This window comes from Patella vulgata, chromosome 8, assembly GCF_932274485.2.
Source record: "Patella vulgata chromosome 8, xgPatVulg1.2, whole genome shotgun sequence".
Lineage (NCBI taxonomy): Eukaryota > Metazoa > Mollusca > Gastropoda > Patellidae > Patella > Patella vulgata.
The window spans coordinates 18752532-18775753 of record NC_065886.2 but is presented as its reverse complement, the minus strand read 5'-3'; the positions used below and the strand labels follow the sequence as shown (position 1 = coordinate 18775753).

The window sequence follows — 23222 nt, the reverse complement described above, 5'->3', positions numbered from 1 at the left end:
TGAAAATACAATTCCAATGGGTACAGTTTTCTCTCAAGTTACAAAAAAGTACTCAAAATCTGAAGTGCTACACCTTTCCAGTCATGTATTTTTCTTTTGGGAAAAAATGAAAACGACTGTAAGGAAAATATATTGTTTTCTTTGTCAAATATAAAGAAAATGGGCGAAACCTGTGTATTAAATTTAATCACATGATTGGTATCAAATGCAGAGAAAAAGTATGATTAGTTGTTTAATGTTTCTTTCCTATAAACATCATTATGCGACTTGTTGCTATAGACTGGTCGATAATTGCTCTTAACAGCGTAAGAATAATAGGCAACTGTCACAAGTCCTGCACCCCTCCCTTTCTCTATTGCTTATACAATGGGTAAGGCTGCCGTTATTTCTCCCATATTGTTTCAACTTGTCAACTTGTTTCAATCTGGCTATGGTGTTAAGCAGACTGTTACTGTGTTTGAGTATCGCTTAATAGGACAACAAAGCTGGGAATATGTAAGCAATTACGACAGCCACCCAACAACACCTGAATGTTTCCATATATCGCTCCTATATAAATAACAATGTTTCTATTTTAATAAGATCACTTCACAGTTTATTGCCCATGTTTATTATTCATATTTCCATGATCTGAAATCAAGATGGCACTACTTTCTTAAGCTTACAAGCAAATAAATATTTAGATAAAGTTAATATATGGATATGTGCTGCAGTGTACAAGATAAAATTAGCAAAATGCAATTAATAAATTATTCCAATGACAGCTTGGTAAAGAGAGACAGAGTGTGAATTTGCTCCAATGTATCCAATTTCAGATTTTCTCTTCATGGAAAATATCAAATGAATGCTAAAGAAATTGTTTAGGCAGGGTATGCTTGACCTTTCATACTTGCTGCTGTTCCTTGATTCTGTTCATAGAACCTTTTGTTTTGAAAACTGGCTTGTGCTGTTTTTGTAGTTATTTGCAAGCAAAAGGTTAGGTTCCACTTCTGTAAATGAAGTTCAAGGAACTGATAGAAATTATAAAGTTCATCTTGGAGTTCATCAAAACCTGCAGCTATTTTTTATTGTCACAATTGATTTGATTACCTTCTATATAAATGTTGGACATTAAAAGCAGGGCCCCAAATAGTAAGCTGTTATAATTAAGTTTTGTTTTGAATTGGAGTTAGTCTATCACAACAAAAACAAATCATTAACATTTAACATTAGTCAATGGCCAGAAGTAAAATGCAAAGACATTGAATGAAGATTGAAGACCATATAGTTCATTAACTTTAGTCATGCCATTTGGTGTTAATAGACAATGCTGGAAAACGTTACATCAAAACAGAGAACAAACAATACAAATTTTAAAAAAAACCATAACAGAGCGTTCAATTCAAGGTGAAACAGAACCCAAAGCTTTTACCAAAATGAAATTAACAAAGAAAAAAGACAACCTCCCCTAACTGACCAAACTCTGCATCCAAAGATTGTCAGGTGTAAGCAGATCCAGCAGCGCTTCCTCATTTCAGTTATAAGTTTAACTTTCAGACGGGACTGAAACTGGCCCCAGTGTGCTATTGTGACAGAAATTTAAAATAGCATAAAGCCTACAATGTTAGTGTAAGTGTAGTAAAACATTTTGAGGGGTACCATTTTCTTGTATATATATGTCTGCAAATTTCATTGCAATTCCCACAGCACATACATGCATATTTTCTAATGGAACAAGTTAGTGAACTGTAACTGTCTAAGCTATATCAAGACATTATTTAATTATTCAATGTTCCAATGTGCTTCTCTTTTAATACATTGCAATTTTTTCTACCAATACAGACACTGGAAACAAATGTAAACTCTTTGATTTCAAAAACTTTTATCACGACATAAGTACAATAGAAATGTAATTTTATCAACATCTTGTGAACATTTGGTATTGACATCTAAAACAATAAATTTCTCAGAGAGCAAAAATACTTTAAATGATAAAACAATGAAATCAAAATGTAGTAAAACAAGATTACATGAATATCATCAAGGTAGGAATGTATGTCTTTAGGAGTTAACCATTTCAATTGGTACCTACAGCAGTGTCTCAGACATTGGTAAAGGACTAAAGTAAGTTGTTCAGTACCATAATGCCAGCCAAACACCTCCATGCCAACAAAAAGGTGTTAGTAATCATTACATAATGTATCAATTTCTTACATGAAAAAAATTAGAAGTTAAAAATGAAAGACAAATGTTGGTAGAATATGTTAGTAAGAAAACTTCATTTCCTAAAACAGTTCCAGTTTGCAGAGAGACCTGGCCACCAAATCCCAGACAGCAAAAATGGGGACAAGGCGCGTCTGACAGCCTGCCTGTTTGTATAGGTGGAAACCAAACGTCAATAAAAAGTTACTAATGATCTAAAGATGCACAACAACATGTTACAATCATGTTGATACAATAATTCCCTCACTGATATTTTCCTTTGAGGATTCACCAGTAACTGTGCAAACACTGCTTTGAACATGCAGAGAGTATTATGTAAGAAATTAAGAGTTAAAGACATAGATAATATTTGGTTTTTCTATACTCTGGAATCATAATAGCATTCTTTAACAGTAACTGAAAATGAACAAGATCTTAAATTCATATAGCTCCCTTAACCTGCTTCATCTTTTTCGTCACTTCTACATATAACTAATCATTATATTTAAATTCTTCAGCTGGTTTCCGAATTCCTTTATCCACAGGGGCATAATCTTTTCATCAAATATTTTGCAGACGCTCGTGTAAGCTTACACATTCCAGGAGATTCTTCTCAAGAATGAAGGAGCAATCATTTAAACAGAATCAATTTATCTGACAATGGTATCAATTGGCTCATGTTACAAAGGTGTCTTTGGCCAAGTTGAAGACCACTTAAGAAGTTTATTGTCGTCATCAGACCATCCTATCTGACAATTTAATGTTCTGTGTCTAACGAGTAATCAACAATATTAGACAAGCCAAATGACTCTCCCCAAAAATATTTCAATTCATTGATTATCTTGTTCATTCAATATTTAAGGAATTTGGAGGGGTTATGGGGTCAAGTTTTGTGAGTGTGTGGTCCGACTGCTTGGGGTTGGGCTAAACCTTGCCTAAATAACCACCCTCCAAATTCACCTTCAGCCTGTAAACCCATCTACGGTCAACTGTCCTGCTGAGCAATGCAGTCTTAAACACTGTTATTATCCAGTTAACTATTGTGGCTTGATGATTAACGACCTTTGCTTAACGGTCCCTGAAAAGCATAAACTCCCCTTGCCACACCTATACCTCCCACACAATAACTTCAACACCACAGTCACAAAATCAATACGGGTAGCACCAATTCAAATTATATTACTAACTTTTGGACAAAGATTATAAGCTAACAAATTCTGAACCTACATAAAGGTTGTAAGGTATAGAGGGTGCAGTAGTTGATCGGACAAAAAGAGGAATAGTTTATATTCATGTATAGTTATTATTAGCATGAATGTTACTTTAGGAGGTAAAGATTTCCATGTGGGAGGTAGGGTCTAGGAATGATTTAGTCGTGGGTCACACTTAAAATTTGTTTACAATTGTTTTGAATCAATCTTGCACACTGCTATTGTCTGTAGAACTATTGTATCATGGTTATTGTATTATTCAAACTGTGCTGTTCTATTGCACTTGTGAGGTTTCTACCAACATTCAAATGTTGATGAAGACAACCACATTTTATCGTTTAGATCTCATCAGTAGCAGAAATGGAAAGATTGTTTGCAATGAGTCATGCAGACTTGGGTTACCCACAATGAACAACAAGTGTTTTACTGGATTAAACCATCATCTGACCTTTCCAAATGGCAAGCAAAGGTTTGTCCTAATTTATTGAGGAACTTATTGATGTTAGCTGATTGCAAGGTAAAAAGTACCTTGACCTCACACTGTGAAAAATAATAACATTAATAACCACCTATACACATGTAAACTGTCTTTATTATATATTTTCTTGCTGAATAAAGACAAACCTAACCAAAGCTTTAGCAGAATCAACCTTGGTTCAAAGTGATTCCTAAAATGGTACTAAAGAGTGAACCGTTGAACGTTTTATTTAATGTTGACATGATAGTTTAAAGCAAATGGAATGGCAAAATAGTTGTTTCAAATTAATTATATACAATTATCAAATTAGAGATGTTCGCAAATAATTCTTATCTTCACATTCATGTATTTTGAGCTTTTCAGTATTTCTTTTTTAAAAAACGATGATTTTCTTTAAATTTGACAATTGAACCATTAACCTGACAACTTGTAATTTCTGTGACATCACCATTAGTAAAACAGCAAAATTTTAGTGTTATATTCCAACTTTAGAAAGAGTACATGTATTTGTAAATAAAAAAAGAGCCTGGTAAAGGACTCATGTCTTTGGGAATAACAACTTTGGGAATGAGAACTTGAACAAAGATCATTCAGATTAATATGTTAAATTATTCACTCTATAAATCTTTTAATTTAACAGTTTAAAATTTGAGTCAAATCTGTGTTTACCAAATTTGAAATATTAGAGAATCTAACATGGTGGCATCTCAGATGTATACAAAAAGCAATGTATCACTATCCAAGTCATTCGCAAAGTTTATTTTGAATGTTTCACATGTATTTTTACTTGTGTAACAGACAACCTTCGGTTACATGACTTGAATAACTCTACATAACACACGCAGCAATTGTAAATATAGTTATGGGAAAGAAAAATTCTTTTGAGGTAATTTATCTAGTTTTTAATGCAATGAAAACAAACATGGTGAAAAAATGGGGTGTAATGTTGAAGAGTTCTGTCATTGGAATATCAGGAGAGATTTAAACACCCTGCAAATATATATTGTATTTCACTCAATATCTTGTTTCAAAAAATACACCATTAAGTGTAACATTACCAATTCTATCTTTACAAACCTCTTGTGTAATACGGAAAAAACAACAAAAAAATAAATGCGACACAGGATGAATCAGCACCAAGCACTAAATAATGGAGGCAGACTGAACCATGACAAAAAAAGATAACTTGGTGTAATCATTAAATCCTCATCCATGTTCATTGTTCATGGACAGTTGATAAAATCATCAACATTTATACCAGATAAAGGTAGAGTTGAAATACTGTATTGTTATAAATGCAAATATGGTTGTGTTCTCATTGAGAAATACTTTTGGAAATAGTGTAAGAAATTCATGTTATTCAATTTCTTTGGGTAAACTGTAGAATGGGGAAATTATCCGTTGGTGTTACATGTATGATATTAAATTCTAAAGTTATCTTTGTTACACCTAGGAAATGGTCAGGAGAGCTTACATGTAGATAACTCTGTAGCCAAATGAAATTTTTTAGCTTGACCAACTGTGTGGAAATGTAAACAAATTACAATCTGCTCTTAAAAGGTGTGGATAATAAAGTTGAGGTAAATGTATACATACATATACATGTAAATCATTTTGATTTTCATCCCAAAAAGATTGATCAGCCACCAGTTCCTTACACAATATTTTTCACTGAACCAGGAACAAAAAAATCTAGATTAAATTTTATTTTTATATACATGTAGCTCTAAGCAGTGATGACGTGGAGTGTGTAACTAACTAGTTTTAGAATCTTTCTCATTGTATGAATAAATTAACTTGCTGCTTGAACAATCATAATTTCATTTTTTTTCTAAAAATTTTATCTGAAATTTTCACATGCTTGCTGAGACTTGTTCATTGCTTTGAATCACAAATGACATTTCAAAACCCATCTTGATATTTTCAGTGTTTATAGCTTAAGTCAAACAAAGCATCACTAATATTGTTATTTTGAAACAGTATTATACATGTAAGCTTATATATTGCATAGTTTTGTCACACGATAATAAGGGCAGTTATTGTAATGATATCCATTGGGCGTAGGATAATCATATTTGATTTATTATGCATTTTCACGGTTAAATACACAGATAGTTATCAAAAGAAATGTGAGAAAATGTCAAATTATTTGGAAGATTTAAATAAACATAATGAAGTGTGACTAATATACAAAAAAACAAAAAAAAATATCTGTAACAGGTAAAATTATTTCAGTGACTAGTTGTGAAAGAAAGATATTGTAAAGGTTGACATTGTGTTTTATATTTTTCAATGTTCTCATGAGGCTGTGGGAACCTTAAACTTAGCCAATTTTGATCCTTTGTGAGCAAACTAACTACCTTTAAATAGTATTTATTTTTAAAGTAAAGCTGTGAAAACTATCATATCCTAGTCAATTACAAACACAAAACAACCACTGATGGCACAAATAATACATTTGTAATGGCCCTTTGTTTCCAGATCACATTTCACTTAATTGTTTTAATGCCTTCACAGAAAAGATTTCCATGTCTGCTTTCATTGCTTACACTGCTAAGAAAACATGATAGAAAATTAATTGGTTTCTATTTCAGGCAGGGTTTACTCTCAAAATCAAAACCATAACCAAAAGCCTTTAGTTGCTGCTGATCGTGTTGAGCAAGTTCTACATTTATTTACACAGGAGTAACGAAAGTTTGTCATTCATTGTCTACAGTAACACAAGTAGAACAAACAATACTACATGTAGCACGTCAAAATACATTTACACAAAAAATTATTTTCAATAAGCTTACACAATGATGAATGAGAACAGCTTGCAGGGGAAACAACTCTTTCTGTCAGAATTGTCAACAGTTGCTAGATAAATAATTACAATAATTATCCTGATCAATAATAAGTTCTTAGCTGTTATTGTCAATTGCTATTCAATATATTAAAATTGTATCAGATAACAATTGTGGCAAAATTATTAAAATTTGAAGAGTTTTTACTTAGTGATGGAAACCAAAGTCCTGTTTTCTATTTTTATGAATAATACAAGAGTTTTAAAAGAAGCTGTGATTTTCACATCAATTATATTTTAATATCATTGATGTGAAAATCTTATAATTATAAACTAGGAGTGTAAATTTTATAGGAAATTAGAACAGCAAATTACAGACAATCCATATTAACAAAAATTAGATATGTAGGCTACACCAAGTGGAAGCACTATATTTTGTAAATTTGTGACCAGACCGCATTCGTTCAAGAAAGCCCAATGGCATGTGTTATCAGCTAAGCATAACTTGTCTTCTTCATTAACTCCATAACAATAACAGCCATAGTTTTCTATATATTTGGTGGGTGAGTTGAAATTTACAACAGTCAAAAATAGCTCTCCCAGTTTGGACAAGGGGAGTGATTCCTTTCATTCATAAGACAGAAGTGCATGTACTTACTCAAGAGTCTATGTAGCCAGGACTTTATTCTAAGTAGCTTATAGGAGTCACTTTCGATCATTTGCCAATGATATAATAAATAACATATGATTTAATAGTGAATTTCAGTGTAAGGTACTTGACAAAAACATCTCCTCGATCAAGATTCATACGATTAATGGTGCTCGATGGTGATAGTATAACCTCTGTACTGTAGTACTAAGCATTTTTGCTGCACTTGTTGTTGCCCTTAGTGTTCAACGTCCACTTCCATTGAAGGTGGTATCGCAGACAAGTTGTCATATTTTCATTTTTATTAACTTAGTGCACGCGTAGGGGTCTTTCCTGTGGAAGGAAAAAGGAGTACCGGGAGTAAACCCACAGGGTTGAGAAGGCACCCCTATCTCCATGCCACATACGCTCACACCAGGGATCGAACCCACAACCGCAAGCCAGAGGTTAAACGGCCAGTTAGAGGTGGAAGCGCGACACTCTAGACCACTAGGCTATCATAATCCCCCAATGCTGCACTAACATCACATTTAATCTTATACCATAAGTTAAGTGTGACAATACATGTATATCCACTGATTGACTCAAGACGGTCTGGCTCACATGTATGTAATCAAATTTAAATTAATTTAGTAAATGATGCTCAGAATCATTTGATTCACCCAATCATTGTCCACTCATTATAGTAGCCCAAACATTATCCCACTTAATAGCCAGACTCTTTTGTAGTGTTATTATAGTGTTCTTAGGGTGTTGAGATAGCAATCATGAGAGGAGTCGGCCCAGAGTATTAGTAAATTGTATAAAAAAAAAAGCAAGATTTGTATAAAACAACCCCATTTTGTTTAGAAAGTAAACTTTGCTTCCATCATGTATCTTTTATGTCTAACTCCTTACTTTAATGATTCATCTTTTCACTGACAATCTTAATTAAAGAGAATGTTTGATTTGAATGAATACTAATATTTTGTCTAAATACTGGTACCTGTTTTGATGGGGAGGAGTCAACATGGATATATTTAAAGCAATATCCAAGCTCCTCAAATGTATTTAAACAGTTCTGGTGGTTCGCTAAGAACTGATTTTCTTTCTCCAGGGCTTTAACAACCATTTAGTCATATTTAAGTGTATTTCTATACGATTACTGTAAGTATTGAGGTAAGCTTTAACAAAATTCTAACCCACATGTCTGATGTGTATAGGCCTATGATGTACATGTATGAAGTTACATAGAGTTTATCTTATGTGGCATATCTAAAGGTAGTAGTTATTTCCATTATAGGCTTATAATTCGTATATTCTAAATAATTCATTGTGTAAATATTAACAGACCACATATGCTTTAATAACAGTAGGCATAACATTTTTTCATGTGGTATCCACAAGTAACTATCTTCCAACAGTCTGCATAGTAGCAGGTTTACAAATCAAGTTTTATTTTTATAAATTTTAGGTTTATATTTCTATCAAATACACGTACGCACAGAACAGTCCAAAATAACAGCAATGGATAAATTCCCCTGTAATTTGTAAATATCATCACACATATATTATGAAGTCTGTAGGGCCTACATATTACAGTATCCATGAATATGTCTATCTATACCATTGTTCAAACTGCATAGAACTTGTTTAGCACTAAATCATGTCAGCCAAACTTACATCTTCCAAACACGATGTGTATCAGTACAGACGGACCGGAATTGGTTTAACTAATTTAGTATTGATATTAATAGAGAATGCATTTTTCTATTAATATGTTATAATTATAGTCTACTGTACTGTGATTTATGTGTAATAAAACTAATATCTTAGGATAACATTTAGAATAATTTATGTGTAGGTACAACTCATTGATCTCAAGCATAAACAGTGTTGTGTGACAAATGTTAAACGGAATTGTCATATGATATGTAGACCTGCAGTTATTGCTGAAGTGGCAGGTTATAACTGTCCAATTAGTGACTGTACTTCCAGTGTTACGTTGTTATTATAATAGGTCGCTAGCTCTACTTACCTCTTTCGTATCTCGTGCATGTACAACTGGCAAAACATGAGATACATCCCCATGTTTCCATGAACGGTACATCAAATAGCTACCCCCTGTTATAGCACATCCAAACGCAAAAAAAACCTTTCTTGTGTTGTGTTTCGTTGTGTGTTGACTTGTGAGAGCTGTTCGACCGGGAAAAGAATGAAGCAATCTCCGAAGAGAGATCACTCTCCGCGAAGCCATGCTGGTTCCTAAACACAATTAAGAATCTTTATCTTCCAGGTGTTAATTTCCAAGTTTACAAATCACCTTAATTGATAAATAAAGGTAAAATTGTACGAATGACAAGAAGCTAGCCTTCATCCATTAGCTAAAAGCGGAAGCGATCATGACGCATGCGCCTTTTATAAGTCATTATAAATATCAGCCCTTGTCTGCCGGCCCGATTAGTGTGTCTCAATACATCATATCGTAGACTTAGGAAAACTTTACCGAGGGAAAAAAATTACCGTGCTTTTACTAAACTGACAGTTCAATGTTGGATGTTTTAATTATTATGTGAAACTATCAGGCTTTTAAATACAGTGTTTGTCGATGTTAAATTCATTTTAAGATAAGATAACCCGAAGCTAATGAGATTAAAGGTCTAATATCTAAAAGGTGTAGCCTACTCTTACTTTTAGCGATCCAATGTAAGTAAATCAAACAGGGCAATATATAGATGTATATTCAACTGGTTTAAAATTACTGAAGGATTATACATACGACTGGTAACATTTTGAAAACTTCTTGCTTTTCATAAAAGTTTTTAATTTAAAACGCTTCAAATGCGCTGTTTTAAACTCTTGAGATTTTTGACAGTTTAATGTCCTATGTCCAGATACAATTTTCCATTAAGATATTCATGAACTATATTTCTTAAAACGTCGATTATTTGATAAATTTTGTTTAATCAAATAATTTCCTTGTGTCCGAAAGCTTAGTAAGTCTACCACGAATTATGGTTTCTCAACATGTATTTTGAAAAAGATATCGGTGTACAAGTTTTGCCTTCAAGGTGTATAACCATAAAATTTTCTTTTCGTGATCGCAATCTAATACATTATTTGACAAACCGTCTTACTGTAGTGGTTAACTGTGGAATCTATTGTATTATTCTTAGCCTCATAAAATAGTATTTTCTTCTTGATGTTTTGCAAATTCTTCCAAGCTTAAAACTCTATATGATATAACATGTGCTTAATGACTGTTACTATTTTTATTTTGCAGGAGAAGACGTTTTCTTGTAGAAGTGTTTTTGGATGAAAACCTCAATGGGACATAGCAATCAGGCGGATCATAGTCAAATTAGTGTTACGAATTGTAGAAACTTAGCGACGAGCGTCGCTTTGCCAAACTTTGGGAAATCGCTGCAGTACTCGTTTACCTTAAGAAGCGAAAAGTCCGAAATATTTCGGGGATGCACAGCTATGGTTTTATCACACTGCTGTGGTTACACACCCTAGATTGGGACAAAATTATATTTTTTAACTGCTAAGAGAGGAATATTTTACAGTGATAACCTTGGATTAAGATTTATACATTTTTAAAGTCTTGTACTACGTACGTTTATTATTGTGAATGGATTATGAAAAGCTGTCAATAGATATTTTTATTGGATGCAGGCTCTACGTATCGAGGGTGCTTTAAAGGGACATGAACACCTCATTAGGCACTGGTCCTCTACAACTACAGACGGTGATCCCACCTTTACCCAACCCCCCAATTCCAACTCTTGCCCACCGGGGTACCCCTAGAAGGTGGGAGAATATTAGGGACCGGGGTCAGTATCTACAGAATAGAGTGGGTCACTATCTGGAGATCCACCCGAATGGAACAATAAAAGGAAATCTAGGAGAAAAGACTATGTACGGTAAGACCATTCTGCCTATTTCACTATTTTATATTCAGCCTTGACTCCCGCTAAAAAAACCTTTACAACAAATGTAACAATAATTCTATTGTCGACAGACAGCTCTCTTAAGTGATAAAAATTCCCCACAAAATCGCATAACTGTCAAAAGATGTATTTGTCCAAGAACCAGCCCATGTTATCCCATGTTTTGCTGTAATTATTCTGCATACATGTAATGTCGCAACACGTAGTCCGATGGTATTTTGTTACGTTGCTCATGCGTTGCGTTATTGATACATGTATCTAATTATGATATTATGTAGATATGATATAGTTATTTTGATACACTGATAAATAATTTCTTAATGTGATAATGACAAACCCTATTAAGTTTCCACTTAAATCCCCGTAAAAAAATGATAAACCCATTGTCTGAGGGGAACATGTTAGGGCAAGTCGAACACTATAATTTATGTCTGGGCTACTACGATCGGCTGATACGTTTGGCAGGAATAGTATATTTTTTATCTGAGGCTCGCATGTCAAGACGTGGTTCGTGTTTTTTTGGGGTGTTGGAAGTTAAGACGAACTGAAGCGTGTAGTAAAATAGTTTACAAGTCTACTCGCGTCCAAGTACGTTACGTATGTATCAATCGCGTCAGCTGATGATGTAGGTACAAATAAGACATGCATACATAAATAAACATAACCTCATAGTTTTGTTATATCATTTATTGACGGGATCGGTATAGCGTCCTTGTTAATCCATCAATGCCGGCTCCTGAAAACAGAGTATACATGTATGTATATCTGTATGGAACTTGAAAGATAGGTTATCACTCAAGTAGCAAAGATTGTCAAACTGTTGATTGCTTTACCACTTGTCTTCAGCAGATCAAAATTTTCTCTTACTTTCTGTCGGTCGTGTGCTGTACGTACGTCTTGTATATAGGTGAAGTATCTTTTTAGAAAATTTGAAAGGAATATTATCACTCTGTATATTAAACGATTATAGATCACACCCAGCTCCATATTGTATATCGGACGAACAATTATTGGATATCGATCCCGTTTGATCGAAAACACATGCTCTAACATGTAATAAACAATTATTGTAATAATAAATTTAGTGTGTACGATATATAATTGATAGAGATAGACAGACTTTGTAACTGTATGAAACCCGATCATCGTAGGTGTAACAGTACGATCACTTATCACTGCAGACTGTTGGGTGTTTTGATAAAAACTTGGGTACATTGCCAGTCAGAAGGGCTGTAAGTAGATAGGTTATCTTTAATATATCTAACGGTGGCTCTCGTACGTCGTCAACATTCATAACTTTCAGTTCAAATTATGCTTTTAATTACCTATTAGATATTTATATCGGATTTGGGATTTTCGCTTAATGACCTATTTTCTGGTATATTGTGTGTGAGGAACTGTATGGTGTTACATACAGCGGTATCGCACCCGCGTCTCTCGATACTCTCTTATCACCTAAATCGTCCCACAAAACGAACACAGAGAGTTAATTACTATCTAGATCGTATCGAAGTCTATTCTCCTTTCATCTTCATTGGCATTTTATTTAACCTGCGTATATCATTCTGTATCACATATTTGTTGCATTAAAGCCGAAATGTTATCACCAATAAAGGATGTTCTTATCTCAACACCCGTGTACATACATTGCCACAAGTCAATTAATTGAGTAACGATATTATTTGATTTTTAAGAAAACAAATAGTACACGTGCTAGTACTATGACTATGAAGAACTGGAAATTAGGTGACATACAGTCAAATAAAAGAATATTATGAAACAACAGATTGGGTTCCAATTAAAAACTTAGTTATAAATATTTTGGATTGTTCGGGGTTTTTCTCCTTTTTGTTAACAATATTATCTTTACTCGAGTCGAAGAGATCGAAGTTCGATATCAATCACTATCTCTCGAATGAGATGGGTGGCGTGCACGCTGCAGGGGATGCTTTCTTCTTGGAACCGACACAGGCCCTAAATGTCGGATTTCGATATCAGTCATTATCATTTCTGTCACATGAGTTGACTGGGGTGCACCTGACAAGACCTACTCTTATATCGAATTCCAATTACCAAGGGATCTTTTACGTGCACACCAATGGCCAATGTGTACACCGGACCTCGGGTTTTCGTCTCATACGAACGACTATACGTTGGTCCTTGCCAGGCCCTCTGTCCTGCACCACTGACAAGGGGGGAGGGGGCACGCCGGGAAATCTCGACGAACTTTCTCGGCCACGTGACCTCCAGATTAGCGAGCCAACGCCTTACTCACTGAGCCACTGGATTTTTAAATATGTATTGCTCATTAAGTTGGTACGGAAACATTTTAGGCCCAACAACACAATGGTTCATAGTCCAACAACACCTTTTCGTTTTATTTCGATAGTAGTACAGGAATATAGTGTAATGTAGAGTAGTATAAGGATAATAAATGGAAGTAGTTTAGAAGAGTAGCATAAAGTAGTGTATGGTATGTATTACGATCATTAGTGAGGTGTATACTGCCTTGGTCATACATGTAATCACTACCACAGTATACTATTATACACTGCTAGTGCTATGTACTGCACTACAATATATTATATATCACATGCATAATTCCATACCTACATGTATGTCACTCTACACCACTATATACTATAGAGCACAACCTCATAAACTACATGTCTCTATACACTACGCTATACTACACAACACTATTACATATTACACTACCCTGTGCCACTATACCTTACTATAGACAATACACTGCACTATTACATATTAATTACACTATCATCTGCCACTCTACACTACCCTCTTTCATTCTACACTGTCATCTGCCAATCTACACATACTACGACGTATATATACTACACTTAACTACTACATACTACACCACCATCTTCCACTCTATGCTGCTATTTACAACTCGTTGTACATTAAATTGATTGTAAGACTGTCGAACTTTCGGGCTATCGGACCACAGGGCAAATCTACCCATTACCCACAGAATCGGTCCAAATATAAGTCTATATGTCTATTTACTTATTTGAATAATGACATTATATTGTTGAACACCTTTACAATTCAAAGCCCAATTTATTTCTTTAAGGTTTAATGTTTAGTGTAGTGTCACCCTGACAGTCAGTATACATGTATACATTCACACCCAGCTATTTCGATTTTATACGAACATTCAGTACCGGATCTTTTTTTAAGACTGACACAATATGTTAACACCATGCGTGGGTTCTATCAGTGCATTGGAACCCAAGATGTCTAATTATGCACATGTAGTACATATACCTACACGGGGAGATATAATAGATATAATGGAATCACGGGAATCGGTCAAGGCAGCACCACATGCTAAAATGTCTGTATATAGGATGTCTTTTGATCGGAAATTCAAGGTACCAGGAACATGTACGTTATAGTTATTCTAATATAGCGAATGTAAATTGCATTATCTCTTAATCAATGCAACGAAGTACTATTTGCATCGATACAGAGACGGGAAGTTGCGCCTGATTTACTCGATATTTACGTATACTTTTCCGTAAGTCTGTAATTTACATGTATAGTGAAAACCTTGATGGGATGATATACATGTTTGTCTGCTATTCGCAGGTGTGTAGACCTACGTCGTCGATGTGGCCCAATTATAAAAACATTTGTATGGTGTATTAAAATAGACTGTGTTTCAAAAACACGGATCAAAAAAGCCAGAAGTGTGAAAACGAAAAACGGATTTAGCATATAGCCATCCGTACCTCTTAGAAATATAAATTATTAAAATATATTCATGCGAAACGTCGAGCCAATTTCTCAAATAACCTGGTTATGATTCACTTTCAAATATATCAATTATGTATGCACACTGGGTGGTAGGTGTATATAAGTAATATTTTATCTATATTTCATCTGTGTATGGTTATACAATGTAGATATTATATAATGACTGATAAGACGGGGCTACATTCAAGTCATCAATCATTATATTGTAACGTCTTGCTGGACACTTGCTGGTGTAATCACCATATAGCTGAATTTCACACCTCTGCAATCACAAATTTACATAGGTAGATAGATTACCTACTGTAACAGGTATGTATGTATATGTATATATGAAAGGAATGTTACAGTCTCGATATCAAAGGTTAAAGTGACAGTCCAATTCTTTATAACTATTGAAAGTTCAATCATAAAATTTAAAGATCAGGTTTCGGTAACTTTGAATAATTTGAGGTTATTTTCTTTCCCACTAATCAAAGTTATAATACCACTTGAATTTCTTACTCTAAGGTAATCAAAAGGTGGTATTTAATAATTTGATGTAATATTTGAACTGTTTAATTATTAAAGATTTTACCTATCGGGAATACAATTATTAAATTTGGTTCATAAGATGGTTATTACTTTAAATTTTCCCTCATCGTTTGTGAATGTAACCTTCTTATTATATGACATACATCAAGTGAAAGGAGACTACAATACATGCTTGAGTCGGATTGCAGATGTGTTTTCTTGAAAAGTATCATACCGTGACCGTGTTAACAATGAATTTAACTCCTTGCTTGTATACCACCGATCTACATATACAATCAAGCTTTATATCTATGCATATTTTTAGATTGTTTATGAAAAGCTAGACCATTAATATCAGAGAACAATCGCGCATTCTTGAAAATCCACAAATGAAAGGAAAAAAGTGCTGGTATGTTCATGTGCGTATCTCTAAGCATACATATGAAAGATTCTTTAGTTTCGTAAATAAAATATAAATGCTGATATATGTACACGATAATCTGTTTGTTATGTCTAAATGACAGAGAAACTCAAGTGAACTGAAAAAATTGTAATTCTTGATCCGATCCGCCGCTTTTAGTTTAAAGGTAAAATTACATAAACTGACGCGCAAGACTTCAGTCATTGGTGTCGCACCGATTCATCTGATTCCACACACATGCCACAACGAAGCGCGAATCAAACGTATCATTAATGGAAAGTTAAGTACCTCTTGATAATTGATTTGTAACTATCTTCTCTAGAACATTTAAAACATTTTCTACTCTCTCTCCCATCTACACACTCAATAAAAGTTCGCTTAAGTTCACCCAGGTATTCATATCGGCAGATTTTACTAATCTTTTGGGACTGATCCGGTTTACTTTGAAATGGCAGTCTACGGCGGTCTACGATGTAAAGCACACTTTTAATGAGTTTAACATTTGTCTGTGGGTTTTACCGTGTTGTAGCTTATTGTATGGCGAATATTAAAATATGTTCGGGGATATTTTGATGCTCGTCTTGGGAAATGTGTAGGTTATTGAAAATTACTTACCATGGCCTGGCCATACCTACACCAATGCGTGGTTAAAGATCTCGATATTTGTCATATATAACAATGCTGAAAGTCTGTATTCATACTGCTCTTACAGACTCAACCTATCTGAAAATCCTACTTTATGTGTGGCGCGAAAAATTAAAATTCGATATAAAATGACCAAGACTGTGTCAACATACACATATACGACCGATCCATTTCCCCAGTTTAAGTATTTTATTTCAATAACGCATTTTAAGTATTTAAATAAGATATGACGCTGGAGTGAATGTTTTATCTGAAGAATTATGAAATATCAAAAAATTAAAATCATCTTACAGGATTGCGAAACTTAAACGCTGTACCCAATGTAATCAGTTTCAACACAGGGCTTTGCAATTTATATGCATTTATTGGGGACAGATTAAGGAGTGACCCAGCGTGAATAGTCATATAGGATATGCTGAATTCAACAATGCCATATAGCCTATTTAATGGTGTATTTCAGGTAAATCCCCATGGTAAATTGTATCAAATGGGTGTTAATGCTACCATTGTATACACCTACTATAAAGTTGTTGAGCTAAGGCAAACATAATATTCATAAAGTTCTCCCCGACTGCTTTTCATTTTAGATTTGTAATATATGTGACAAGGAGATTAGTGCAAAACAAAACAAACAAAAACATTGACGGGTGATTAACAAGAGGAAAGGTCAAAAAAGCCACAACTCAAAGCAATTAGCTTAATCCATAGCAGACCGTATAACTAATAAAAAGGACTATAGAACTCTGGCATGCATGCTGTCTCTCATATACGATATAAACGTTCAAATTTCGAGAGATATCCATAACTGTCAAGTCCCCTCAATCAACGGCCGGGCATAGGCTATTCATTTTTAGCCAAGTCTGAATTTCAAACTTGCTCTTCTTTCTTGGTTTTCTGCAGTGATGGCGACTAGAAAATATTTTCTCTCACACCATTCGAAGCTCTGTACACCGATTGACCATTCTCTTACAAGTCATTACGTGATTCTATGCTAGACGAAAGGTGGGGAATTTCGAGGTTGACTCTGATGTAAAGAGTGGGTTGTATTTTTTTGTTCTCAGTGTTGTTTTGGGGTCTGGGAACAGGAAGGGTCAAAGAATAAACTTTTTAACATCTCTTCGCTAAGAACGCTTCAATACTAGACCCGTCTCGCTTTCACACACTGTCTCGTCGCCTTTCATTTTCCACGTCTGCTTTTTCAATAACCACTAAAATCCTGCTGAACGAACCGCGTCAATAATCCCTTTCGTCTGCTTCTCCTAAAACTAAGCCGCGTTTAATCTAATTAAAGTCACAGGATTATCCACAACGGCTAATGCCAATAATCCATTTAAGTGCCTTACAGATTTACCCGTACCGTGAAGTCTCGAGTTCGTAAGATAGGTCTCGAATCACCGTCGTAACCTTTACTTTGAAACTTTTCTTCAAAAATGCATCGGTCACAATTCTTGACTAAAAAAGTTTAAAGAATTTGCTGAAAATTTCTTGGGATTGTCAAGGACACATGTAAATGTTTAAGACAAGCCAATACGTACACCAAAATGATTAATGAAGCTAATTTTTATTTAGTTGACGATGTTCGTTAAAGTCCTTTGAAATGAAAAGTCTTCTGAACTTTAGGTTTTCATCAGAAAATTATTTTTAAAAAATACCCAAAACGTGGCCTGTGTGCCTAAAAAGTTTAAAGTATTAATTGAAAATTAAAAGCCCCACTTGCTAGTTTAAGTACTACAATGTACTTGATTAAGCAAATTTGTGAAAATATGAGGGCAATTTCATCAAATCTGTAACAATGGAAGTAAACGGAATTAAGCATATTGTTTGGAAATCAAACCACTTGTGATAGTTTAAGCACAGATCGTCAAATAGCAATTAGATACAGTTTTCTCGCTACTTCACATTGCTAGGTATTTCATTACGCAATGTTTCAACGAGATTACCTCTAGCGATTCAATGCCGCAAAAAGAGATAGAAGTGTTCACACTCTTCAGCGGAATGCTTTACTTTTAGCACTCATTGTGTGTCGACGCCGGCGGTTATTTCACGCGTTTTTCAATGACTGCTACTCGAATGAGATAATCAGACAATTACCATGTCTCAACTTAATGATTGCTAGTGAAAAGTTTTTCATTTCAATTCATGTTATTTGATGGCTTAATTTGAGCTACGAAACTCTTTAAGTCATTATGGACGTCAAGCCGTTGAATGACCTGAAGATGACCCCCGTCCTGATAGCAGTATAGATCAAATTTGCAATGTTCTATTATGCCGTAAGATGTTTAAGGCTCTATTCGGGGTTCACAGGGGTATCGTTTAATTATTGGTCAGGTGAATTTGACTCTAAATATGACTCTATAGATTATGGAGTACAGGAATTCGAAACCGCTATAGATAAAACTGTCTCGTGTAAGACGCTCTCATTCTTTTGATTTTAGATGTGCCATGGAACTTCAGTCAAAGTTTATTAAACTGAAAATCTTCATAGTCCCATGAGGATACTGGCAAATTCCTGGCTGTAACATTATCGCTGTAATTAAATACTGACAGATATTACCTTTGAATAAATTACCTGCCCAAAATTTAGATTTTTGGTAAATAAATAGTTCGGTAGTGTGCATAACGTGGCCTTCTGCAAGGGGCACATTTTAGGACCTTTCTCTTGCGTTATCTTATTAAATGTTAACATCGCACACCGTTTGGCAGCTTTCGTGTTGACCTGTCGTAAAACAACCATTGTTGTGCCGGTTATTGTATAATACGCTATGGATGAAAAATAATTTAAAGACTATGGTATATCTAGACATATTAACAGCATCTTGCTTTGTATATACCATTTCTATACAAGTCTCAACGCGTGCCCTGAACTTATTCACCCCGTAAGTGTAAGCACGTGGAAAGGCGCGTGTAACAGGAGGCGAAATAATAATAAACGTCGACACGACAAGACCATTAAGAGACCCCCACAAACTAATCACCAGTGAGGACTATCCCGTACTCCTGTTTTATATACAAACTGTGGATATGTGTATATTGGAAGGCTGATATATGGAATCGATTCATCTCGACGGGTGCAAAGATATTATAAACACAGACACGAGTAACGTCTCAAATATTAGCCTAGTTTCGACAAGATCATAATTTGATATATGGCATTGAAGAGAGATTCACCAGAACTTCTGGTTTATCCTGTAACGAAAACATTTTTGATACAAAACGATCTATATAGTCTGTTAGGAGTCTGGCACACTTTTATATAGACCCACTGTCTACCCCTAGTTTAATGATATACGTTAACAGGTATCTAGTTTAAAATGTACACAACGTTTATGTGCAATATGGGTAGAGTAAATGCATAGAGACACTTTATATTTGCCGAGAAAATATACAAACTCATATATTCATTGAACAGGTTAGTCGGTATTCTCCAGCGTCGTTTCCCCTTGTCATTAGTGCAGGACAGAGGGCGTGTACGTAAAAGACTCCTTGACAGTTGGATTCCCACCATAGCACCATACATTGCGTCTACATTATCCCTATCGGAGCAGACAAATATGGTTAAATCTCGTTTCATTTCATTTCGTTGTACAGGTGGTTGGAATGGCGCTAATTTGCTCAACTTTCTAAATTATCACAATTAGTTATTTTGATAAAGCACAGATGGTTCAATAAAATTTAATTTAGATTTTCTGATTTGATTTCGATAGATAGTGGACCATAAAACATTTGCTAGATATCAAATTAATGTGCGAAGAAAACGTTTTCACAGAAATCAACAGGAAAAAAAATAATCTTTTGATCAATTCATATGGAAAAGCAGCGCAGTTTATGTCATAATTTCTAACTTAATGTAATTATTAAATATAGGTTTTAATACGCAGTATGTCTAACTTCAAAACTTGCTGAGATGCAAAACTCAGAGCTTGCCATTATGTGTCGAGATAAACATGGTATAGGTCAATTACAGGGGGAACCAATATCAAAGAATTGCGCAGCAATAATATAACAGGCATTGACAGAGTGGGTCCTAATACTTGTAATAAATATGTGTGATATCTTATATAGGACAACTATTTAATATTTAGTTTCCCATGTCTTTCAAATAATCTCTGGGTATATTAGTTTTTCGACAACGGGTTCTACAGTAATAGGGTTTTCGATGAAAATATCACAAATTGATTCGAAAAGTATCTTTAGAAATTTAAAACCAAAATGTCTTCTTGCGAGAATAAAGGAAAAATACCACAAAACACTGTTTTCTAACTTATTAAGTGTAACTGGTGTAGCCTGCAAGGAAATTTTTAATTTGTATTAATTTCTTAAAATCTCAATAGATGCGAGACCGTATAATATACATATAAAAAAATTCATATTACTAAGCAAATATCAAGCTCGACTAATGCATTGTAAGATACATAAATGTAGGCATATTAATGTAAATAACATTCTTATGCACTTAAACATTACATGCATATATTTACAAGAAATTTATATAAACCAACACGTCTCTTGAAGGTGTCTCGGCACGTTTTTCAGATTAGGATGCATCTGGATTTATTTTTAAAAAGCATGAAAAAACATTTAGTCTTTGGTAAGCAAGAGATGTTACATAAACTTGCTTTTACTTATATCAAAAGACATAACTGATATAAAATTTGTTTTAGCTGGATAAGTAAAAACTGATGTTCATAGCACCTGATAAGAAGCAGACGGCCATAGTTCGATGAGTTTAAGAGAACTGGGTTTCGTTATATTCGAACCAGATCGGGAAACTGCTTCCAATAAAAGAATCAAGTTGAATCGCGTGTATAAATGTGAACCAACCATACCTTGAAGTCCTTTGATAGCATAACCTATATATGATAACTCTGTAAGCAACTCAGTTACGCGTTTCTACAAAGTGTAAATGTTGTTTGTTCTTTCACGAAACAATTATCATTTTATTTTAAAGGTATAAACATATTTTCTGTAACTAATGTTACTGTTTATAGGGACGGGGTGTATTTTTTTTAGATGGAACAGTTGTCATTGTATCTTAAGGATTAATAAATGATATTTGACTAAATTTGATATGTGGCAAAATTAGAAAGTTGTGGATCGTCCAAACCCCTACACTAATCCTTTATTTGGAACTATACCATATTAAGAATGTTTAGCTCTGATAAGAAAGTAATTACAGATTATAGCATCGATATTGGAACAACATAGATTCGTTATGTAATTCATTTTAGACAGTAACCTATATTGAATATATGAGCGCCATTTTGAATTGATATCTGGTTAACAAAAACATATAAGTATATCTTTTTAAATTATAATATTCATGTACGACCTTCCGCTTTGATTTATTTGTATTAACCATAGGTGAGACAACATTATATGTCCTATAGGTAGTATGTACTATGTATAGCTTACACCGTATACAATAACTACAGTTAGTGTTTAACAAAGGAATTATTTGGCTAATTGCCGGTGCTTTGTCAGTTGACAAACAAAGTCTCGACTTGCCTTAAATATTATATGTTAAAATTCCCTATAAATAAATATTTGTTGATTTGGAGAAAAAATTCAGTTCAATACACAATTCTGAATACAATATATTACGCTAGAAAAAAAAGCCATGGATTGGAAACTGACGAAAGTAAACAGCTCTTCAAAGATTTTGATGGCTTAAACACCTTAATCACGGGTTTTGACCGTTCTTTGCCATATAGAACGCGACTATGCAACTCTATAACGGCTTATAGACTTCTATACTAACAGCAATCAAAGGATAGTGTATATTATTGTCATAGAGAATTACATATATCTAAATCGTAAGGGTCAACATATGATTTATGTACGATTAGTAACGGATTTATTGCTCAATTACAGACGTCCTTTCACTCCTCTTAAATCCGCGATATCGTTTACACACTGACCACCCATATCAAAGATATTTAAATTTAGATAATATTTGGTGTACATATTATAATCGTGTAGGGTTTGGGATTTGTAGGGTATTGAACAGATTAGTTTTCAGTATGACAATCACTTTCTGTTATAAACGATAATATTGGAGGTATACGAACATTGTTTATACGGCTTTGCTATTCTGTACTTCAATTAAATGTACCTCAGGTAAAAATCCTTCCGCGAAGACTTATACCATTATCGACATGGTGCGAACTGACATCGTGATTTTGGGCATTGTAATAATTCAAAAGGAAGTTGTAAAACGTATTCGTATGTCAAATCACATCAAAACTAATCTTTAGTTAATCTGTCAAAACCATTAACTGTCACTTTAAAATTATGTAGGAGGTATTAAAGGATTGTAGGCTGGGGCGGCTGAAAGGCAAAACTACAATTTTCGAATGATTCCTTACTGGGAAAACGGGAGAAAATTCTACACTATTATCCAACCAGTTTTTTTACTTAAAATGACGTATCGTCACTTTTTTGGAAAATTTTGTTTAGATATATCAATTATATATGATTCTACTTACTTGAAAGAGTATTCTTTATTAAATACAACCACAAAACGTAATTCCAATAGACTGAACATCGCCATCTTGCTATTTACTCGTAAAAAATCAAAGAAAGTATAATTTGAACTTCGTAAACAGGGGGTAAAACTGGTAAAATAAC

At 34.1% G+C, this 23222-nt stretch overlaps 2 protein-coding genes across 13 annotated transcripts in view; one reads left to right on the top strand and one right to left on the bottom strand.

Annotated features, from left to right (window-relative positions):
* The window catches only part of LOC126831182 (calcium uptake protein 3, mitochondrial), an 83262-nt gene extending 73586 nt beyond the window's left edge, over positions 1 to 9676 (bottom strand). For all 9 annotated transcript variants that reach the window (XM_050561893.1, XM_050561895.1, XM_050561898.1 and 6 more), the window contains exon 1: positions 9322 to 9676. In XM_050561893.1, the coding sequence (XP_050417850.1) occupies positions 9322 to 9540 (219 nt within the window). In that variant the 5' untranslated portion in view covers positions 9541 to 9676. The remainder of the gene's footprint in view (positions 1 to 9321) is intronic.
* Positions 1 to 23222, top strand: part of LOC126831183 (fibroblast growth factor 3) — a 49188-nt gene that overhangs the window by 19806 nt on the left and 6160 nt on the right. For 3 of the 4 annotated variants that reach the window (XM_050561905.2, XM_050561907.2, XM_050561909.2), the window contains one exon: positions 10567 to 11209. In XM_050561905.2, coding sequence (XP_050417862.1) covers positions 10993 to 11209 — 217 coding nt within the window. In that variant the 5' untranslated portion in view covers positions 10567 to 10992. Of the gene's footprint in view, positions 1 to 9728; positions 9990 to 10566; positions 11210 to 23222 lie in introns of those variants that run through there. The other variant, XM_050561904.2, reaches the window with a different exon arrangement.